This window comes from Mirounga leonina, unplaced genomic scaffold, assembly GCF_011800145.1.
Source record: "Mirounga leonina isolate KUSES-001 unplaced genomic scaffold, KU_Mleo_1.0 Mir_176, whole genome shotgun sequence".
Taxonomy (NCBI): Eukaryota; Metazoa; Chordata; class Mammalia; order Carnivora; family Phocidae; genus Mirounga; species Mirounga leonina.
The window spans coordinates 33,965,232-33,982,236 of NW_023270454.1; the positions used below are offsets into that span (position 1 = coordinate 33,965,232).

General features: G+C 47.6%; 1 protein-coding gene across 3 annotated transcripts in view; it reads right to left on the reverse strand.

The window, feature by feature from the left end:
- Window positions 1-6,072: 6,072 nt before the first annotated feature.
- FAM160A1 (family with sequence similarity 160 member A1) overlaps window positions 6,073-17,005 on the reverse strand; it is a 227,955-nt gene continuing 217,022 nt past the window's right edge. For all 3 annotated transcript variants that reach the window (XM_035022906.1, XM_035022905.1, XM_035022907.1), the window contains 3 exons: window positions 13,523-13,701; window positions 13,032-13,170; window positions 6,073-6,343 (listed from right to left, as the gene is read on the reverse strand). In XM_035022906.1, the coding sequence (XP_034878797.1) occupies window positions 6,090-6,343; window positions 13,032-13,170; window positions 13,523-13,701 (572 nt within the window). In that variant the 3' untranslated portion in view covers window positions 6,073-6,089. The remainder of the gene's footprint in view (window positions 6,344-13,031; window positions 13,171-13,522; window positions 13,702-17,005) is intronic.

Consider the following 17,005-nt stretch of genomic DNA (forward strand, 5'->3'; position numbering starts at 1 on the left):
GGCACAGCTCAGATACCTTCCTTGGAACCTGACTATATATTCAAAAGATATGTTTGCATAATGGTGTCAGAAATTCACAAAGTATGGCTCTGCTCATAAACAGGCCTCAGTCAAATATAGTTTGAAATACGTCTTTGCATGAGTGAGAATTCAGTCTGGTTCTTTGTTGCTGTTCTGGTGAAAATCTCATTAAAATGTAACAGTTGGTGTCCTCGGTAAAGCCATTGCCATCTGTCATTGGAATCCACACTTATAGGCTGGGAAGGGAATGTGCTGGAAAACTGGCTCTTCTCCAGGTCGGCATGAACCAGCTCTACCTGGTCATGCCCAAACCATGGGTTCTGTTAGTTGAAAAGGAAGTCGGCTGGTTGGTTCTGGTGGGAGGTTGGGAATGTAAGCCTCAACACTAGGCACACTACCCGACACAGAATAACTTTAGTGAAGGTTGATTAAATCGATAAAACAAAATTAGCAGACAGCCTTTTGTGGGCCTTTTGGTATGAGAGGTTGGTGCTGCCAACTAGTAGGCTTTTAAATTCTGGACATCTGGGTCTAGGAAGGAGCTTCTTGACTCTGTCCAGGCTTATGCATCAAGGTGAACTTCTGTTTTTATCTTTCAAAGTGTATGTGCCCCAAGAAAAGGAAGCTAATTGTAATTTATACCAAGTTTAGCACGTTTTAGCTGAGCTTACACACATACACTTTTGTAATTATTGCTTATCTGGAAGAAGGCTATGGAATTTTTGAAAGTACACACCCTTCTAGAGCTTTGAGTTGATTAATTCAATACACAGCTTATGGAAATGACCCACAGTTCATATCGTCTTTTTCATTTCTATTGAATGTGCTGCATCACTTCAAGGATTCTACATAGTGACTACTGGGGGAGAAAACACACTGAGTCTATCTCAAAGGCCATGTTATTTACCCAGTACCAAGAGCAGCATGGAAACGGCTGCCATGCTTCTCTGGCACATCTTAGACAAATGTCTTCATGGATTATTTGTGAACACGGCTGGCCCTAAAGTGAGAGATGGATAGAATCTGATTGAAATCCTCTCTCATTGCCTCCCTTAGTCAAACAATTTAGCAAAAATCATTTAAGTAAGATCAACACCAAATTCCCTCTTAAAAATATCTCCAGGCAAAAAGGGGCCTTGTTACAGGTCTTTTGCAGACTTGTCCCAATAAAAAGTCAGCAGACACACTCAGAAGCACAGACTTCTGCAGCCTCAGCTCCATGAAATTTATAATCTGGCCCAAGAGTTTCCCCACCTGGGTGGCTCAGTTGTTAAGCATCTGCCTTTGGCTCGGGTCATGATCCCCCAGGGTCCTGGGATCAAGCCCCGCATCGGGCTCCCTGCTCAGCAGGAAGCCTGCTTCTCCGCCTTCCACTTTCCCTGCTTGTGTTCCCTCTCTCGCTGTCTCTGTCAAATAAATAAAATCTTTAAAAAAAAAAAAAAAAGTTTCCATCGCCCTTGTCAGATTCTAAAATGACACAGTAAATCTCAGCTCCCCAGGAGATGCCTGAACTATACATTGAACGCATACCGACCATGCCTACTGGGGGTCTTGTAACTTGTGTGGCTGACAGTGAGGTTTACTCACACGTCATAAGACAGGAACAAAATTCACAATGACCCAATAGGATGGGAAGGGTCAGTCCTAGCTAAAATCATCATCTGTCTCAGGATCCTAAGTGCAGACACTGAGGAACTAAAGGCTTCCCCCATCGTGTCCCTGTCCTCTTCCCTGTGGGGAACCTCACCAAAAATCTTTCATTAATGCCCTGTTTGTTCATCCAGTTAATGAGTGGCCGGAGAATATGTCCTCCAAAACAAGTAATGGCCCAATAAATGCCTGAACGTAGAGAGGATTTACTGAGGCAAAATTATCCCGAAAACAATTCTTAGTCTTCCAAAGAGCTCTTTCTAAAGCATTAAGTTTATGACAGTCATTCAAGAGAGGGGGAAAAAAAATCAACTCCATTTTCTTAAAATGCTTCCTCGATGATGTGATTTAAGGATGGAGTATAAACCGGTTTGACAGTGTACTGTGTTAAGCTGTGATCTGATGGAGAAGGAGTGCTGTGGGATTTATAGAACGATGGCTGAAGCGAGAAGGGGGCCTGAGAATATCTGCTTAATGACTTAGAGCTGGTGTGGCCCCAGCCACCAGAGGACCACTGCTTCCAGGAAAAGCCAACACTGCAGAGCTGGCTGCGATTCACGGCAAGCCACAAATTTACACCAGCCCGGGCCAGTGACTTGGAAGTTGCACATGCAATAATAGCTGTCCTGCAATAACGTCTTTCATAAAAATGGCAAGCTTGATAGCCATTTCAGTAAATAGACCTATCATTCGCAATTAAACTGAACTGCCCTTAAATGAGAACTGGAGTTCATGCTGCACACATTGCCCAGCTCGCCCATGACACAGCCCACCCCGGCCAGGCAGCACTCTCATGAAAGCGACCCGGGCACATGGATCCGGATTGAAAATGTGCAGCCCTTCCACAACCCCGAAGCTCGGAACAGCTGGGCAGCAACCCAACATGATCACGGCAACCAAGCCCGTTCAGAGACGTCAAAACATCTTTCCACCCTGAATACCACTGGCTGCCCAAATTGAACATTCAGGCAACCCAAATATTCTCGTATCCTGTTTCTGGATTCTGTTCCTAAGAGGATGCTCTCCCGACAACACCAGGGCTCCATGATGTCTCAATGGACTGGAAACCAGCAACTACATCTGACCTAAATCAAAGCCACTACCACAAAGGTACTCCTGAGGACATAAAAGACCTGAATGCATCCTCCCTACCCATGACAGAGACCTCAGTTCCAACCCACCAATATGGCAAAGTATTTTTCAAGACAGTACTAGGTGAAAGGGCAGCAATTTCATGATTCCTCTAAATAACAAGGAAAGGAAGTACTGATAATGAAAATCACATCTCTTCAACTGGTTACTCCAGCATCCCCGTTTCATGGCTGGGAAATTGTAATGTACCCCCCAAGAAACTGTATTTTAGGCTAAACTCACCTGCAATTTCTTTGATTGAAATTTTAAAAACATTTCCTTGGTCATTTCTAAAAGTCAATTTTAAATATCCCATTGCTCACATATACTTTGAATCATAAAATGCACTCCATCTAGAACTTTACCTCAGACCCAGCATTATGAATTGAGATTTATGTGTGAGGTTCCAGGAACCCTCCAGTTGCTTTCACTGCCCAGGACCATCAGGCTAGACACAGCGACACCATTCTCGGGGCTTCGGCAAAAGGGTCTGTGCCCACTGTCTTCCAGCAAGGAGCACAGCGTCTGAGTGGGAGCCTGTCACGTGGAAAAGTGACCATACTCCGGGGCCACATTTTAAAGCATATGCCAGTCTCTTGACAAATTTCTCCCAAACACATGACAAAAAAATTTCTAAGAGCCTCACCTATTACTTTGATTGGAATATTCTATTTCATTACCATGATTTTTTCCCACCAAGGAGTTCCCATCATCACCCACCTGCTGTATAGTATCTTCCTATCTGCCTAGATCAAAGTTCATTCCTCTGAACCCCTCAGGATTTGCCTTCTCCTATTTATAGCCTCAGGACTCTGCGGTTTCTCCTATGTCCACACCATTCCCTGAACCATCCTCACCTAAGCTACCCAGCTGTTTCCCTCAACCCTGTGGGGTTTGCCAGTTCTCCATAATGTATTTCCAGGTCAAATTTCTGACTTCATTTTGAAAACCCTTGAACACAATACTCTGGAGGGAGGCCTATACCGGATTCAGAAAGATGAACCAGTTCCCAATTTCCAAATAGGGTTATCGTGTGAGTTTGCTACAGCACCCCAACCTGGGAGTTAATTTTCCCAACTCCCACCCCAGATACTGGTCATCTCTGTCCTCCTTTAAGGTAAGTCTAGTTCAGTACCTATTTTAAAAAATGCTAGGAGGCACAAAAGCAATTTCTTTCCTAAAAGGGCACCTCTACACAGGGGACTGTGGTGTTCTGTATGTAATAAAGCAACATGGACGGAAGAAGAATCGACACCAACACCAGATAATGGAGAGAAGTGTACATCACATCAAAAAGCTAAGGAATACACTTCCCGGGTGTGACTTTCGCCTTTCACGTGCCTGGTAAGTCCAAACTGGAAGATAAATACTTGTGCAAAACAAAGCTAGAGGAAAATAAATTACAGCTTAAAATCCACCTTCCTGTTCCTTTTTCTCTATCTTGAGCCACCTTCTTTTCCAGGGGAGACCTGGGGTTTGCCAATACAAGTGAGCGCCAGGAAGCCACGAGCGGGTCCGTCCGCAGGGCCTCGTACACTCCCTGCTGCCATAGCACAGCAGGGCAAACCCTTTTTCAAGACAGACGGATGTGAAGCCAGAAGTGGACAACAAGGTCGGTATCTTTGGTTTCTTGCTTGGACTGGGAAACACTGTGAGGCTGGCTGCTGAGAGCCTCCTAGCCCAGACCAGGTCTCCTAGGGGCCTCGTTCCATGGGCTGGCTCGCTCTCAATACAAAGCTGCTCCAAGATCCGGGCAGGGCAAAAGGGCAGCAGCCTCGGCTCTGCAGGGTCTCAGATATGATTCTGTCTCCCGCTGCCCTCCTCTGCAAGGGCCCTGATTAAACCCAGACCCGTACTCCGAACCCCGAGCGCCACACCTAGGGCCGCCCCCAGGGCTCAGCAGCCCTGTCCACAAAGAAAACAAGGAGAGCTGGGACTTCCAATTTCCCTCCAAACAGGGAGGCCCACCCTTGTTATGTGCTTCTCACCTGCCCAAAATAGAGGGGGTGGAGTTGAATATCCATAAACATCAGCTGTTCATGGTCTCATTTTTAATGCACAATTATTGTGTGTGTTCCCCCTCTTGGTGGCTTAAGGAGACCGCCGCTAAGTATAATTACACCTCTTGGAGCAGACGGCAAAGCAGAACAGAGGCACTAATACATCATACTGGGGCCTTCTAATGAACCCCATTACTCAGAAGGCAGCATTTCTGTGTGCAGTGAGCCACCGGCAGGCACTTGGCTTTGCAGGGCTCCCCGTGACCTGTTTGCACTAACATCCCAGGTCCCAAAGAGGCTGTACAGTTCCTGTTTCTCTGCAAAGTGCAACGTAGGAGAGAACACAAACAGAATCTAAAATAATCGCCAATATTTTTACAGGTTACATTTAGTTTACCTTTATCCTTTTCCCCCGCTCCGTATGCCCCCTTGCCCCCCAAAAAACCACCGTGAAATAGCTTCACAAATTAATGTTTGCCTTTCATAAAACACTTAAAAAATAATGATACAGAAGTATACGATACCCTGCATTCTTCATCAGATCAAACTTCTAAAAACCAAGGTAATAGTTTGCATAAGTACATTTCATTTTGTGCAAATCTTACTAAAATAAGACTATTTCCAGTGTTTAAGTAGTGATATACTGATTAAAGAAAGCTCTCAAGCAACAAGAAAATTTCCCCGCATTCCAAATTCTCAACTACATCTGACTTCCCAGGCAAAGAGCTGAGACCAGTGGTTTTGCCTGCACCATAAGGCAACGTGTTGGGCAGAGTGCAAACCTTGGAAGTAAAATGCAAAGGGACAGAAGATATGTGCTTGTGTGATGGAGGCAAGAGGGGCTCCACCTTCATTCTTCCCTTTTATAAAATGGAGCCAAGATGCAGAAGGCAACGGAGAAGATGTGCATTCTTCACGTGCTGTGTGGAAGAGCTTAGCCTTCTGACATGGGGTACTTCCAGAAACCACCGAACCCCAGTATTTGCTTAGTGGGATCTCAGCTGCAAGATGAGTGACTCAAAGGAATGGGAGAATAACAGTCGGAAAACTTGAGGAAGAAAGAAAACTTGCCAAAGGAGCCACCAGCTTATGAGACTTATATTCTATATAAGGTGGAAAGACCCGGCTAGACAGGAGGTATACAGAAAATTGTCCTCCCCACAAATCAAGTATTGTCAGGAAATATCAAAGTAGAAATTCTTGTAAGCAGCTTTGCATTTAACATTCAGTCAAGACACTAAAACCTTAAAAAACAAGAACCTCTATTTAAAAAAAAAAAAAAAAAAGCTAACAACAGGAGTCCTCAAGGTCACCTAGGATCTTGTAGCACAGAATGGAGTGTTCCTGGGCCAAGGCAGCAAGTTCCTTCAGGAACTCGGGGAAGAGGGCGGCGGCCAGCATGGTGTTCCTCACCGGTAGGGGCAGGCTTGGGGGCACCCCAGCCACCTTGGCTCTGTTTGTCAGGAAGGGCTGAAGCACTCTTGGGGGACCATCCAAAAGGTTCTTGCCGATTCCTGTCCTGGAAGCATCCTGAATGGGATCTGAAACCAGAAAGAAAACAGTCACAGTGACACTCCCTGGTCCTTTACGCCCACCCTCTTACGTGGGGGGGTGGGGGGAGCTGGTGGACTGTCTAGTCGTGACTTCGGTCCCTATCACTGAAGTCTCAAGACACAGCCCTTGAACACACACTCTATTCACTCTGTGGCACACGTATTGGCCCCGCAGATAACCTCCAGCACAGGGCATGTGATAGAAGAGTTTTATCCCAAACCCTGTGCAAGGAACTTTGTGCAGAAATGGTGGCAAGAAAAGAGGTTGCTCAGGAACCCTCCATGCCCAGGACACAGCGAAGGGAAAGAATGATGCCACCGCATCAACCAGGGGAAGACTTAGCTCACTACACGGTATTTGGGGGAGTCCAGAGGCTCCACATGCTCTCCCCAACCTCCTGGTATTGGGTAGACCATCCTACCTTTACCAATCAAGCCCTGATCACATAGCAGAGCTGCCGGAGGTAAGCTGGGCTAAACAAGCCATTCTGAGCTCTCTGCAGCTCCAGCCTCGAGGGCTACCTCACGACCCCCAGCTTCTTGCGGCCGGGACCTCTGGAAGCATGGAAAAAGCCTTTTAAAGGTTGGAAATAATGGAGAGGAAATTGGGTGCTGGTAAGAGCAACCAGACCAGGAACTTCTCATAACCGTGGGCATCTAGTGGCAGCAAGTGGCTTGGAAGCCTCCCTTTAAGAAAAGTTCCAGGGGTTTCCATGTCAGTTCCAATAACCCAGGTCTGAGATGAGATGAGCCCAAACTTGAACATATTCAAATGACTTGCATTTCCATATCAAATCGGTTTTACTAATTAAAATGGTTCAACTTTCCCAACTACTTAATTCTTAAATATCTTCAGCCCGCATATATTTATAGGAATATTTATGCCTCCTTCTGCCCCTACACAGTCTCACTACTCATTATAAATCATTACATTCAAGTTCTTCATTATTTTGGCTGCTTTTTAGAATTCAGTCCCATTTTTCAACACTCTGAGAAGAGTGTTGCTTAACCACAGTACTAAAAATTCTTGACATTTATAGTACTTTCCACATCTCACTCCTATAGTCTTTAGTGTTAAAAAAAAAAAATCCTCTGCTTTACTGCTTTAAATATCTTTTAGATTAAAGTTTATCACAGTTCGTGCCATAAAGAACTGGAAGAGTTGCTGAGAATTGGTCCGCTGCTACCTTTTAGCAGAAACCCACGACACGTCCTGACAACAGAGGACGGAAGTGTTGACATCACTGACATGCTGCCCACCCCGGAGACCTCCCCAGTGGCACCCCCACACCAGTCCCCAGCACTGCAGCTCTTCAAAGGGCCCAGCAAAGCTCACGAAGGAAGCTGGCCTGGAGAACAGTGAGCAGTGGGATTCGTGAGCAGTAATTCCAGGCCAAGACTGTTCCTGGAACTGCCTTCTCCATATCTCCTCACTTCTGCATCTTACTAGCAGTGGTTAAGAAGAGCACAGACTCTGCCACTTACTGGCTGAGTGACATCAGGGAGGTTGCTTGACCTCTCTGTACTTTGATGTCCTCATGTGTCAAAAGCACACAGAGTTGCTTTAAGGATTAAAGGAGTCAAGCAACTCAACACCCAAAACACAAATAATCCAATTAAATGCCGGCAGAAGACCTGAAATAATGAGACCACGATGAAATATCACTTTACACCTGTCAGAATGGCTAGAATCAAAAAGACAAGAAATAACAAGTGTTGGCGAGGATGTGGAGAAAAAGGAATCCTCGTGCACTGTTGGTGGGAATGCAAACTGGTGTGGCCACTGTGGAAAACAGTATGGGCATTACTCAAAAATTTTAAAAATTTAAAAAAATTATTATATGATCCATAATTCCACTTTTGGGTGGAATTCAAAGAAAACAAAAACACTACTTTGAAAAGATATGTGCACCTCTATGTTCACTGCAGCATTATTTACAATAGCCAAGATATAGAAGTCAACCTAAATGTCCACTGATGAATGAATAAAGGTGTAGTGTGAGGGGCACGTGGGTGGCTCAGTCGGTTAAGCGTCTGCCTTCGGCTCAGGTCATGATCCCAGGGTCCTGGGATCGAGCCCTGCGTGGGGCTCCCTGCTCAGTGGGGAGTCTGCTTCTCCCTCTGCCTGCCGGTTCCCCTGCTTATGCATGCGCTCTGACAAATAATAAAATCTTTTAAAAATAAAAAAATTTAAAAAATAAAGGTGTTGTGTGTGTGTGTGTATACACATAATGTAATATTAGCCATAAAAAAGAATGAGTTCTTGCCATTTGCAACAACATGGATGAACCTTGAGGGTATTATACTAAGTGAAATAAGTCAGACAGAAAAAGACAAATGCCATACGATTTCACTTATATGTGGAATTTAAGAAAAAAAATGAATGAACAAAGAAAAACAGACCAGACTCTCAAACACAGAGAACAAACTGGTGGTTGCCCGAGGAGAGATGGTGGGGGCTGGGGGGGAAACATGAAGGGGATTAAGAGGTACAAACTTCCAGTTATAAAATAAATAAGTCCCAGAGATGAAAGTAAAGCATGCGGAGTATAGTTAATAACACTGTAACACTGTGGTGACAGATGGTGACTACACTTCCCATGGTGAGCACTGAGTAATGCATAGAATTGCTGAATCAATGCCGTACACCTAAAACTGACAGAACACTGTATGTTAATTATGCCTCAATAAACGAACAAAAAAGAGGTAAAAAACCACAGTGAGTCAACAGGTGTAACGTACACAGGGGCCTCTCAATGGGTCATCCGTCACATCGTCAGCAATTCAGCTGCCACTGACCTCAGAGTTCCTGTTTCCTGCCCCGCATGCCATTCCCTTTGCTCGCCTCCTGCCCCATTTTATTAACCAACTAAGGCCTGCATTGCCCTTTAGCCTTGTGTTCTCTACCAGAGTCTGAGATTTCTGAGAGCTGAGCCGGTAGGCGATGCGTCCTTCACGGCCCCCAGCACACTTCCTTATTCATGGTAGAAGCGAATAAACATTCGCTGAGTAAATGAGGGAAGGAACTGGCCAACATCAGGTCTTCCCTACACCTGATCTCCCTGGAGCTAGTTCATATGCCTCATCTCCATCTTCCTCTTTCACATTCACTCTTCTTTTTCTCCCAAAAAAGGGTTTTCGTGGCTTTTATCTAGCTTGATGATGAATTCAAAAAAGTGTCACTACTTAAAAAGAAAAAAAAAACGTCATTCCTAAGGCTCATTTACCCACTTGAATCCAAGAATCAAAACTGTCTTCACTACTGAAGGCAGGAGTGTGCGCTGTGAGGACTCGCAGGGAGACCCTTACAGGGCCCTGTGCGATCAGCATGGGAGTGGCCTCTCTGTGGGTCACCGAGTGCCACCAAGCTATCAGCAGCAAGGAGACCTGAGTTATGGTTCCTACCTGGTAACTAGCTAATCACACAATGTCTCCATTTCCTTTTCTGTAAAACAGAAATACCACCGACCTGACCTCCCTCCCAGAACTAGAGATCTGAAAGGACTCTGAAAATAACGAAATACAAGTAAATGCACCCTCTGTGGTTTGGAAAGTATTTGAGGGGAAGTGGCTGAGCCCAGAGATCAATAGTCCGGAGGATGACAATGCGACAGCCGGCACCGGAAGTCTGCCTGCTCCAGAGCAGGGGACCCACGGACCTGTACTTGTGTTTGAAGCGTCCGTGAGGAGGCTCATTTTTCAGCGGGGCCGCCAGGAGCCCACGGGAATGCGGGGCCCGGAGGGACAGAGCAGCTCTGGCTGCAGGCGCCCGGGCTCCAGCCATCATGAGTGGGCTCAACGAGCGCACACAAGCACCACAAGAAAACAGTTACAATCAGGAGTGGTTTCCTAAAATGTTGCCCTGGGTCTGAGAAGCGGCAACAGAGGTTTCTCAAGACGAATACTAGCCAGATTTCACTGTTGGGCGATCCGTTCGGCCCTCATCCCCCTGTCCACAGTGCTAGAGCCCACAGCACCCTGACGCTGTGAACCCCAATGTTTGACCCATTACCAGGGCCCTCAGTCACACTCCCGGATTCAACTCATTTATAGGCAGTCACATCACACTCGATGCTTCAGTAGTCAGCCTTGTGCAAGGGGACAGAAACCTCCCGCATTCCGTGAGTTTAGGGATTTTTCAAGTTGAGAGGAGGGGGTCACTTCGGGAATCTGAAAGAAGTTGGAAGGTTAATCCGAACAATGCCGTTACAGGAAAGTCTTCTTCCCTGAAGCCCCCTGAATGTCACAGACCTTAGAAAGCATCAACCCTGGCTAATTTGATACCCATATGTGGTGGGAACGAGTTCAAGTTCCCCTGGGCACCTACCTGGCAGCCACCGTCATGAGACAGAAGCCAGGACAGAGCACCAGGTGTGAGTGATCCCCACCCCTCCCCACCCCGTGCCCCCTGACCCGGAACGTGTGGGTCAAGGAAAGCCTGGGAAGCCGGTCAGTGTCTGCGCCCTCAGCTTGCCACACTAGGCAGGCCACTCTCGAGCTCTTGAGCTTTGCGACCCCAGCTGACTACTCCAGGCCTCTAATTTCAGCTGCCTTATCCGAAAATAAAGCCAACAGTACCTGCCTTGCCCATTCCACAGTGCTATTTGAAAATAAAATTGTCGGGGCACCTGGGTGGCTCAGTTGGTTAGGCGACTGCCTTCGGCTCAGGTCATGATCCTGGAGTCCCGGGATCGAGTCCCGCATCGGGCTCCCTGCTCGGCGAGGAGCCTGCTTCTCCCTCTGACCCTCCCCCCTCTCGTGTGCTCTCTCTCTCTCTCTCTCATTCTCTCTGTCTCAGATAAATAAATAAAATCTTAAAAAAAAAAAAAAGAAAAGAAAAGAAAATTGTCTGTCTAGGGAAGCACTTAACAAACTGAAAAATACAAATGAAGAACCAAGCGTGGAGTGTAATGTAAGGAGACTCAAGTCACCTTCTGTCTACCGATTGCAAAAATGGCCATAATTCTTACAGTTCTTCCCATCGAAAGGTGGATGGTTCGCTCCGTTCTTGAACCTGGGCTGGCCCAATGACACTTTGGCCAAAAGAATGTAGCAAAATTGGCCCTGTTGGGGTCCCAAGACAGAGCCTCTAAAGATGTCGTACACCCCTGCTCCCACCCTTGCAACCCTATAGCCACGATGCCGACGAACCAGGACTAACCTCCCGGATGATGAGAAATACAGACCCCCAGCCCCACCAGCCCCACCACCCCAGCCGGCTACCACCCCTGTGAGTGAGGCCATCCCAGACAGCCAGCCGCCCACTAACGGCAACACAGAAGCAAGTCCAGCCAAAACACGCCAAGCCTGCCCCCGATCAGAACACCCAGATCACCAGGCGCACAGACTCATGAGCACCCATGAATGGCGTCCTTTAAAGCCACTGAGGTGTGGTACAGCTTTGTTACGCACGAAAGCTAACTGTCCCAGGGTGAGTGAGAGCAGCAAGCTCTGGGTTCAGGAGCAACATAGCCAACAGACCAGCTGTCCATGAGCTAGGACAGGCCACATGGGGCCCACAGCCCGCTTTTCCACCCTGCCCCCTCCATGGATGGCCTGGCCTGGCCCTGCTCTTCTCGGGGGGCGGAATCTTAAAGCCTACCCCCTCATCTCCCGGTGAACAGGCCCACCTTTCTTTCAAAATCTGCCTTGCAATGTCCTGAAGGCTCTTCACAGCCAGAAAGGACTTGAGATGGAGAACAAATCCTTCATTTAAAAAGTCAAGGAACAGGAGGGCCCAGTGAGGCCCAGTGACCAAGATCAAATAGCTACACAGAGACAAGGTCAAGCCATCAGAGTTCTGGGATCTTCTCAGCTTCCTTTATAGGTTTAAAACTTGCCCCGAGTTACATTTCTGCCTCTCGCTCTCAATCTTGTTTCTGATCACATGCCTTTAGCCTGGGACCCAGAGCCCCAGGCTCCCCACTGTTCACCTGCCAAGAGGCTGACTTGTCCATGTGGGGACAAGCAAAAGCCAGCACAATATGAGGCATTTCCAGTTTGTACTCACCTCGGCCTAAATCAGGGCTCAGAAGACAACTAGGCATCAGATCCGCCCAGCCTGAGCTTAAACGAGGCAGAGTGGAGGTGCTCCCCGGGCCTGGCCAGCCTTCGGGACCGCTCTGGGCTCAGCACCGACCACCACCCTCCCCCAAGCCGGGCACCTCTAGAGCTGACGAAAAGGCACTCTCGGAAATTATAAGCTGAGCATAAACTTTACTTCTGCCAGTCCAAATGAATAGTTTTTACCTTCTAGAGCCCTTAACCACATTTATTTGGGGTCTGAGAGAACAGATGCCCTCCTCAGGGTAGGACTGGCCGAAATATGGTTCAGAGTGTGCCCATCATGCCTCTTGCTGGCCCACACGTGCCAAGCTAGTTATTCTAGCCAAGCAACAGCACGCAGCACTCCTTCCCCAACCCACCGTCAGGAAGGAAAACAAATGCCCTACTAAGCCCTCCCGGCTGGGAACAGGCCAAGTGCACGCAGAGGGGACCTTCCTTGAGGTGTAAGAACACTCAGAGGAGGCTCCTCCCTGTCGGGTAAACATGAAAATGTACTTCGATGCTTTGAAGGCCCAGGAGCCAGCACGGCCTCTCTGAACCCCAGTCAGGAAGGAGGCTGGGAAATGGAGGAATAGCTGGAGAAGAGACACAGGGGAGACCCCTGGCTTACCTTTGGTTAGCGACTCGGGGGTCAGGTCAGACATGTCCACTCGGAAGAGCAGGTACTGCTGGGCTTGTATGAGGAGCCCTGGGAAGTCTCTCTCCACAGAAGCAAACTGCTCGATCTTGTTTTTCACCGATGCAAGGACCTGTCACACACAACAAATTAATGATGTCAGTGCTCCATGATGGAATTCCAGCCTCGGTCATCAATGTGTCTTTCAGGTGCAGCCCTCGCCGCAGGAACTTTTAGGATATCAGGCATTTGCTTGTTTTTACCTGCCTGGGTGTTCTTGGCAGGGCACCCTCGAAACATCAAACTAAATGAAGCTTTGCAATTGGTCTCACAACTAGCATAACAGGACGGGGAAGGAGAGCGAATGAATTAGAACGGGGGGAAAATGAGAAAAACAACCCAACGACAAAGGAAAAGAGAGGAGAAGCCCGGCTCACGAGCACCCATAACGTCAACAGGTCAGGACGCGGGCTCAGCTAACGTACCTGATAGAGAGAACGGACGCTCGGCTGGAAGACCATGTTGGTGTTGAGCAGAAAGGAGCGCAGGAGTGGCTGGGGGTAGCTGGCCAGCTGAGTGACGATCCCAATAAGCAGCAAATTAACATGCAGAGAGTTCTCCAGCATGTTCTCCAGCTTTGACAGGACCACACTGATGAATGGGCCTGCGGGAAGAGCGCAAGGCTTCAGGGCTGGCTCGGCACCGGGGACATCTTGCCTTGACAACCAAGGAGCCACCGGAGCCACGGCTCCCACATCGCAGGCCCGCCAGGTGCAAACCAAACACCTCCACCGCGAAGGGCGCCACGTCTGCTCCTGACTCGAACCGGAACACAGAACAAACCACCACCAACAGAAGAAAGCAGAAATGCACGCATGGGAGCTAATATTTTGACTCCATGAGTGGTTTCAATACTTTGGAAATTGTCACAGCCCTTGAAAAAGGCCAGAGGATAAATCATTTCATTTTCGAAACCAAGACCTACTTCTCCATGCTGCTGCTGTATTTCCTGGGACTGCCAAAGCTCAAAAACATGGCATTCGTCACCTCAGGAAGGGGCCTACTGGGGTGCCTCCTGGACACGTCACAGACCAGCAGAAGTTTTAGTAACAAAAAAAGACCTTTGTGTTAGTAAACAATACCAAACACGTGACTATGTTACCAAACAGCAACACTGTAAACAGGGACTGTCTGTCCCCAGTGAGCACCAGGAGAAAGATTGTCTCGTCAAACAACACAAGGTGGAAGAACGGGAGGAAGAGAAAAACCAGGGGTGAATGAGGCCTGGGCTGTAACATTACTCACTTTCAGGAGGTGTAGTTTGAGGCATCGTAGGTTCCTCAAGAAAGAAAATCTATAGGACTACAAAAGCCATTCATAAATAATTAGGCAAAAAGGAGCTTTGACTAATTTGGGTCACTAGAAAATTAATATGCTTTATGTTGGAATTCATTGAAGACAGTGAAAAATCAAAAAAAAAATTAATCCGGCATTAATAAAATGAGTTGAAGACATTTTCCATTTTTACCATAAAAGTGACCCATTAAGCAAAATGAATGAGAATTCTGTATTTCCCCCAGTGGAGCTATGGATGATGCCTGGAAACCACGGTGTATTTCTAACAAAAGCACATCGCCCTTGATGAATAAACGTGCCTTATGAAGATGTCACCAACATTCATACGAGTTTAACAAAAACATACTTCACCACAAGATGCTTCATTCAGAAGCCTTGGTGGCGAGAGCGAGTAAAACCGTCTACAAGAAAACAGAAGCCATCGGCGGGAAGTGGCAACGCCAATCCTAAACCCTTTACCCGTGCAAGCAAGTAACGGACGATGGCAAGACTCCTGTTGCAGCCGTTACAGAGGATGTCTTTATAGGGGCCTCGGACAAAAGAGGCACCTCCCCCGCGTGTGTTTACATTAGCCTCAACGTCCCCACCTCTGGGATGGGGACAGAGCTCCTCTGTCACGTCACACAACATGGACACTCAGTGACCTCTTTGAAGAGAGAGCCTTCGCAGAGGCCTTGCTCACAGAACACAACTGGGAGAGTTTGTCAAACATACTCAGAAGTTGGATCGGACTCCCACTTTGAAAGCCACTTAATGGGTCTTCATCAAAACCCCTAGAAATGTCACGGGTAACTCTTCTTAAGGCATCACAAACAATTCGAGCTTGCCAGGTGGCTGTACAGGGAGAAGGCCGCTACCCTCATCCGCTTCAACTCGGCCCAGCCTTTCCTAGCTTACCCCACCCCCCACCCCACTCCCCTGCAGGCCCTGGCTCAGCAAATGTTTCCCTCCAGACGGAGCAAGGACAGGTGAACTCAGTCACTTTAGGTGGGTAGGATCTCCTATAAACACATCCTTGGCGTGAGCCCAGGACTGCCCTCCCATGGCCCCGATACTGCACTTGGCCTATCGGGCCGTCCTGAGCACGTGAAAGCTGCTGAGCACGCAGAACCAGGGCAGACCAGCTCCGGTCCATGGCTCCTACAGGCAGGGACAACCCACCAGCCCCCTGTGGAGAGTAGTGGCATCGCCATGCCCCCTGCATGACAGAACATTAGGTCAAGGCCAGCGACTGTCATAACCCATTAATGACATTAATTACCACTACTTACCATGTGCCATGAGAAATATAAATGAAGCCCTTTCAGATTCCCCTTTCATTCTTAGTTGATTTCTAGCCCTTTAAAAACTGCTTAGCAACAAACAGTTGCTAGGGGAAACTCATAAGCAGCTGAAAATCAGAAAAAATGCAGCCACAGGTGTGTTCGGGGCTGGAGAGCCTATTTCTCCTTCTTCTCCTCTTCTAGGGTAAGCAGACTCCCCACCCAGAAAATAGTAACTTCTCAGAATAACCAAGACGACGTGTCATTCACTTCCCTCCCCTCTTGTGTGCCCTCGTCCCCTGCCTCAGTCTACCCGCCCGCGCCTCCTGTATTTCCTAACTCCAAGAACGGAGCTGCCATCCATTCCGTCCCTCAGCTCTGCCAGTCCCACATGGAAATACCTCCTGAATGATGACCTCTGCTTCCCTGCCAGCTCGGCCTCAGCCCAGAGTCCCAACATCGCTTGGACGCCGGCAACAGTCCTTTATGTTAGTAGAGATTAACACGGTTTTTAATTTTCTTCAAACACTCCAGAAGTATAAAATAAAGAACAGGCATCATCCCTGGGGGCAACCCCTGTTAACAGATTTGAGTGTATTCTTCCAGAAAGGTTTTATATCTATAATAAAATAATTATGACTGAATTATTATGAAAAACATTTACTAATCACGTATTATGTGCCAGGCAGTGTTGAAGTGTTCTACGCTTTTCATGCATCAACTTAAATATTCTACAGAACCCTACGAAATTTATTATTTATCCCCATTTAACGATGCAGCAGAATGCTAAGTCACAGCTATAATCGAGCCCATCTGTTTCCAGTGCTGCTTCTCTTAACCAACACGCTAAGACATTGCCTCCGTGTGCATGTCCTAGTTGGTTTTCGTTGTTTTTTTTTTTTTAAGATTTTATTTATTTATTTGACAGAGAGATAGAGCACAAGTAGGCAGACCGGCAGGCAGAGGGAGAGGGAGAAGCGGGCTCCCCGTTCGCGGGACTCAACCCCAGGACCCTGGGATCATGATCTGAGCCGAAGGCACACGCTTAACCGACTGAGCCACCCAGGCGCCCAGCTGGTTTTCGTTTTTGTGGGCTTTTTTGACCAAGTGACAACATTCTCCCCACACTGTTCTGCCCCTTATGTTCCCACTTATCACTCTATCCTAGAGACTGTCCCCCACCCGCACAGAGAGCTGTCTCCTTCATCTCAAGGCCACAAGCTATTCAGCTGCCTTGGGTACCACATTAGTAAAACGGTCTCCTACTGGTGGACACGCGGGTTGTTTCCAATCTTCTTCTATGATAAACAACAGTGCAGTGAACATCTTTGTGTCTACCCCTGGCACACG